The sequence below is a fragment of the Apaloderma vittatum genome, unplaced genomic scaffold, assembly GCF_000703405.1.
Source record: "Apaloderma vittatum isolate BGI_N311 unplaced genomic scaffold, ASM70340v1 scaffold43256, whole genome shotgun sequence".
NCBI classification, from domain to species: Eukaryota; Metazoa; Chordata; class Aves; order Trogoniformes; family Trogonidae; genus Apaloderma; species Apaloderma vittatum.
Window position 1 is genome coordinate 1 of NW_009723054.1, and position 5,860 is coordinate 5,860.

General features: G+C 52.0%; 1 protein-coding gene across 1 annotated transcript; it reads left to right on the forward strand.

The window, feature by feature from the left end:
- Positions 1 to 3: 3 nt before the first annotated feature.
- On the forward strand, positions 4 to 3,540 carry ERCC6L (excision repair cross-complementation group 6-like; the record flags this gene model as incomplete). The annotated part of the gene is made up of 1 exon (XM_009871966.1): positions 4 to 3,540. A coding segment is annotated over one exon (3,537 nt), but the record flags the coding sequence as incomplete, so codon positions are not given.
- Positions 3,541 to 5,860: the final 2,320 nt, after the last annotated feature.

A 5,860-nucleotide genomic window follows, 5' to 3' on the forward strand; every position in this document is an offset into this window, starting at 1 on the left:
AGGCCCGGCGGCATCCTGGCGGACGACATGGGCCTGGGCAAGACCATCCAGGTCATCGCCTTCCTCTCGGGGATGTTTGACGCCGAGCTCATCCAGCACGCGCTGCTCATCATGCCCACCACCCTGGTCAGCAGCTGGCTGGCTGAGTTCGCTCGCTGGACCCCCGGCCTGCGCGTCAAGGAGTTTTACGGCACCAGCAAGGCAGAGCGCACCCGAAACCTGGAGAGGGTCCAGAGGAAGAACGGCATCATCGTCACGAGCTACCAGATGCTCATCAACAACTGGCAGCAGCTGGCCAGCAGCTATGGGCAGGAGTTTGTCTGGGACTATGTCATTCTTGACGAAGCGCATAAAATCAAGTGCCCGTCGAACAAAACGACCAAGTGCGTGTATGCGATTCCTGCAAAGCACCGCATCCTCCTCACGGGCACCCCGGTGCAGAACAACCTGCGGGAAATGTGGTCCTTGTTTGACTTTGCATGCCAAGGCTCTCTCTTGGGAACGGCCAAAACTTTCAGAATGGAGTACGAGGCTCCTATTACTAGGGCAAGGGAGAAGGACGCAACTCTAGGTGAGAAAGCACTGGGGCTAAAGATGTCCGAGAACCTAATGACAATTATAAAGCCCTATTTCCTCAGAAGAACTAAAGAAGATATCAAAACCAATCACACTGACAAACCAGACGCTCCTCTTCCCCAGGATCTGAGTGAGAGCCGTGCTCCTGTCATGCCATCTCTCACTAGGAAAAATGACTTTGTCGTGTGGGTGTACTTGTCACCAGTGCAGGAGGAAATCTACAGGAACTTTCTCTCTCTGGATCATGTGAAACAAGTGCTGATGACAACCCGATCGCCTCTGGCTGAGCTGAATATCTTGAAGAAGCTCTGTGACCACCCCAGGCTTCTGTCTGCGAGAGCGTGTGTCCAGCTGGGCTTGGAAGAGCAGGAGTACTCGGAGCAGGATCACGGGAGCGAAGGAGAGATGCTTTCAGGTGCTAATAAGTTAGACCATCTCTCGGATGAGACCGTGATCCACGAGTCTGGGAAAATGCTGTTCCTTGTAGGGCTTCTAGAAAGACTGCGAGAAGAGGGACACAGAACCCTGGTGTTTTCGCAGTCGAGGAAGATGCTGGATATCGTAGAGCACGTCTTGTCTCGCCGACAGTTCAAGATCATGCGCATTGATGGGACTGTGACCCACCTCACGGAGCGCGAAAAGCGCATCAACGCCTTTCAGCAGAACAAGGACTACTCCGTCTTCCTGCTCACCACGCAAGTTGGTGGTGTGGGGCTAACTTTAACAGCTGCCAGCCGAGTGGTCATCTTCGACCCCAGCTGGAATCCAGCTACAGATGCTCAGGCTGTAGACAGAGCTTACAGGATCGGGCAAAAAGAGAACGTGGTCATTTATAGACTGATTACCTGTGGTACAGTGGAAGAGAAAATATACAGGCGGCAAGTGTTTAAGGATTCGTTAATAAGACAGACGACCGGTGACAAAAAGAACCCGTTTAGGTATTTCTCCCAGCAGGAACTAAGGGAGCTGTTCACGTTAGAAGACACTCGAACATCCACAACTCAGATTCAGCTGCAGTCTTTGCACGCCACCCAGAGAAAGACAGACGTGCAGCTGGACGAACACATTGCTTATCTGCACTCTCTGGAGATGTTTGGCATTTCCGATCACGACTTGATATTTACGAGGGAAATAGCTCACGAGGAGCAGGTTGAGAGCGAAGAAGCCCATCAGTACATTCAACAGAGGGTACAGAAAGCCCATGAGCTAGTCCAGTTAGAGTCTCAGCTTGGAGAACAGAGGATGGAGGACATCAGAAATGCTCACGAAGAGACATGGCAAAGACTACCAGAAGGTTTTTGTGGGCCAAAGAATGTGTTTCCAGGTTCAAATAACATAAATCGTTTTGTTCCACCACCAGCAGCAGCTGATAAACACGAGAACGAGCAAGTTATTGATCTCAGAGAGGACGAGGAGGTCCAGGTTCTTGCCGTCAGCTCCAAAATGACAAGCCTGACTATCGTCGACTTGGATGAAAATCAACCGGTGCAAGACGTGTCCAGTGTGGATACAGAGCTGTGTAACACCAGCGAGGCAGTGAAACAACACAGCATACAAGAATCCGAGCAAAATCTTGAATCGAGCATTACACCATCATCACCTGGACTTCATCCACTTGGTAAAGAGAACCAGAGCCTTGAACCAGAAGAGTGTTCCCCTGTAAATCCAGACAGCCTGGCTGAGGCAGGGAATGGCCTGTATGGGCATCACCAGCATTCTCCTAACGAGTCTGGTATGGCTGACGATCCCAACAGGTTAAAAGACGCAGAAATGTCAGATCTTGACTCACGTGCTGCCTGGGGGACAGATAAGGATGACGTTCCTGAGCTCGCTTTGGCTGCTGCAGCACCAGTCACGCCAGAAATCCACGCTGGGCTCCAGAAGTCGCTTGTGTCAGGAGCCAGCTTGGAGGATACGTCTGTGCTTTCTTTCCAGGACCAAGTTGATTTCAATCTGGTCTTGGAAGAGTCTGCAGATGAATGGAAAGATGCCTCAAGTAGGGCCAGATCACTGGAGCACCTAGAAAGGGAGGGCTTCCAACTAGAAGCAGAAAGCTTCTGTAAATCTCCTGCAAAAAAATCTCTCACAAAACCTTGGCCAAGTAAGAACAGTAACTGTGGTGAGCCCTGTGACACAGCTGAAGAAGAGCCAGATAACTCCCTGCAAAGGAGTGAAGCGTCAGAGGGAAGCAGTGTTGGCCTTGCTTCTGGTAGAAAGAAAACCTGGGGGAGGATTGTTTCAGACAGTGAGGATGAAGACCATTCCATTATGACCCCCGAGGAGAACCAGCCTGAAAAAAGGCCCTCGCCTTTAACCAGCCCTGTGCGTCGATTTCGGGAAGGAATTAACGCATCCACTCCTAAATGTGTCAGAAGCAGAGCAAAACCCACCTCTTCTCCCCAGCTAGCTAGCAGTGGCAGCAGGTCTACCGCTTCCAGGCGATCTCTAATCAACAGGGTGGTGGATGAGGTTGAGGATATTGGGGAAATCATGGGAAGCACTGGTGAGGAAGACGACAGCGAGAGTGCTGAGGAGCAAGATGACCTTGTGGAAGAGGAAGCTGAAGAGTGTAGCGAGGAATCTGCTGAGCCTGAGGAAGAACCTACTGGAGAAACGCTTCATACAACTGACAAATCCTATGTGCCCGGCACGTCCTCCGAGCAGTCTGAAGCAGATGAGACGGAGTCATCTCAGGAGGAATCCACTGGCGATGCTGAGCTCCAGTCGGGGGAGCAGATAGACTACTTCACCCAGGAAAGTGCCTCCGAGAAAGAGGTTGGTCCGAGCTCCCCTCCTGCCGCAGGTGATTATGATACCTTGGTAGACAGCGGGAAGAAACTTAAGGATGACGGAAAACTGCAGGAGGCATTGAACTGTTTCCTGCAAGCTCTTGACATAAAAAATGGAGATCCTGAAGTTATGCTTATGACTTTAAACTTGTACAGACAGCTAGCCCAGAAATGAAAGATACGTGCCTTTAAGTACTTTTTCTCATTAAGAGTTTGTCTGAACTACATCACTGAAATTTTTGAACTAGCTTAAGACCTCTGGTTGCAACAGGCACTTCCTTCACGGTGGCTGAACAAGTTCAGCACCTCCTCCTGCGTGAGGATCTGTCAGGCCTTGGTTGCTGGGGAAGGGACTTCACTGTGGACTTGGTTCACAAAAATGAAAAATTTCATGCTCCTGTCTGATTATTTAATAAAAATTGTCTAAACCACCCCTGCAAGCCTGCAGCCCTGGTGTCCCCTTCCTGCCCTCCAGGCTGTTACTGCCCCTCCTGAGCAGGTGCTGAGGGTGTGGGCCCAGGGCAGCTGCGCGTGGCCCAAAGCCCAGCCGCTCTCATTCTTCCCTCCCGAACTTGAAACAAGCCCACGTGTCTGCCTGAGCGTTGCCCACCCTCAGGCAGGCTGGGTGCTGGTGCACAGGAGAGAGGGGGGCTACCGCAGCCCGGTTTAAAGCTGATCCGAGAACAGATTTGCCGGGGAGGAGGTCGCTGCTATAAATCCTCCAGGTACTGGAGTGCCAGGCCTAACGCTGACCTGTGGCGCTGCAGAAATCCTCCTGCTCACGCCCCTGCCGGGCTGCAGTCGCTGTCAGGGGCAGGTGAGGGGGGTGCCAGGACTGGAACAACAATTAGCCTTGGCTGCTGCACACCTCAGACCTTCTGGTGTTAGGCAAGGGCGACAAAGGAGTCTCCAATCTCACCGTGTTGGGCCCCTCCAGCCCCCGTTTTATTTTCTCCTCCAAGCCTGTTCTTGCACAAGGGCAGCAGGAGGGGGAAACACCGGCTTTAAAGTTCTGCACTGCTTTTCCTGTAGCAAGGAAGTCCTCTAACCCTCTTTCCCACAGACAGCTCAGCTGCAGCAGATTAACTCTCTGGCCCTGCAGGCACGGGGAAGCTATGAAGTGGGTTCGCAGTTCAGAACCACGCAAGCTTAAAATCAGAACCACCTCGTGCCGGCTTTTAGCAAAGCTCTGCTTACCTGACTCACCTCCTGCCACCACGCTGGAAGAAACCTGGCCAGGGAACGCTCAGCACCGTGACCATCTTCGGCAGGGTCTTGTCACAACACAGCACCAGGTTTTGATGCTCCCTCATGCCTACAGAGTTTGCCCTCTGTACTGCAGCACGACAGCAAGGGATGCTTTCACACCTTGCCGAGTTCTGCAGGCTCTGGAGAGGAAAACAATCTGCCCAGTTTGAATCCTTTGTATGAGGAGACACGACAAACACAAACGACGACACTGCTGGTGCTGGCGAAGTGCCGGTTTGCTTCTGCCAACAGGTAGAACAAAGCTCTGGTAGCCTGGAAACCAAGTAGTTTATTAATAGAGCATCCCTTAAATGAGGGCACATCTGCTCTTGTACTGCAGAGGCCTGTCTGCCTTTCATAATGACATATTAATGGATTACAGCTTTGCAATCGTTTGCTGGCCTCTCCATTCCCTTAACAAAACACACACCTCAAAAAGGGAGCAGGGCGAAGGACCTGCCGTACTTTTGGTGTCACCTCTTCCTTAACTCTACCAAAGGGACTGTCCTCCTGGTCCACATCTGAGCTCTGGAGCAGACACTGCAGCACAGGAGCTGTCTGCAGCCTCCGGGGCGAGGATGGGGATAAAGAGCAGGGCCTTGGGGAATCCCTTTCCAGATAATTTCCATTTGCAGATCAAAGCCCAAGTGCCTTACTCAGGCAGAGACAGCTCATTGTCTCTCCTTAACTCTACCAAAGGGACTGTCCTCCTGGTCCACATCTGAGCTCTGGAGCAGACACTGCAGCACAGGAGCTGTCTGCAGCCTCCGGGGCGAGGATGGGGATAAAGAGCAGGGCCTTGGGGAATCCCTTTCCAGATAATTTCCATTTGCAGATCAAAGCCCAAGTGCCTTACTCAGGCAGAGACAGCTCATTGTCTCTGCAATGGGAAAAGCCAAGAGGCCAATCTGCCAGGCAAAGCCAATTTTAACAGCTTTGAAAAGCTCTTATTTCACCTTTTCCAGGGAATGCTTTACCTCTCCAGCCAGTGCCCTGCTGTAACTTGTGCGTCCTGTCACCACAGCAGGGACAGCCAGCTGCCTCCGAGCACGCTGCTGGTTGTGACCGACTTGCTCCAAAGGTCACAGTGCCTGGGAAGTTCCCGAGATTCAAGCAGTCAACAAGGTCACGGCCATCACATTTTATTTTCTGCCTTCCACCATGATAATGTGATACCCAAACTTTGTTTTGACCGGAGGGTCTGTGAACACGGGCTTGTCCATGCTGCTCACGGGCAAGGCGAACGC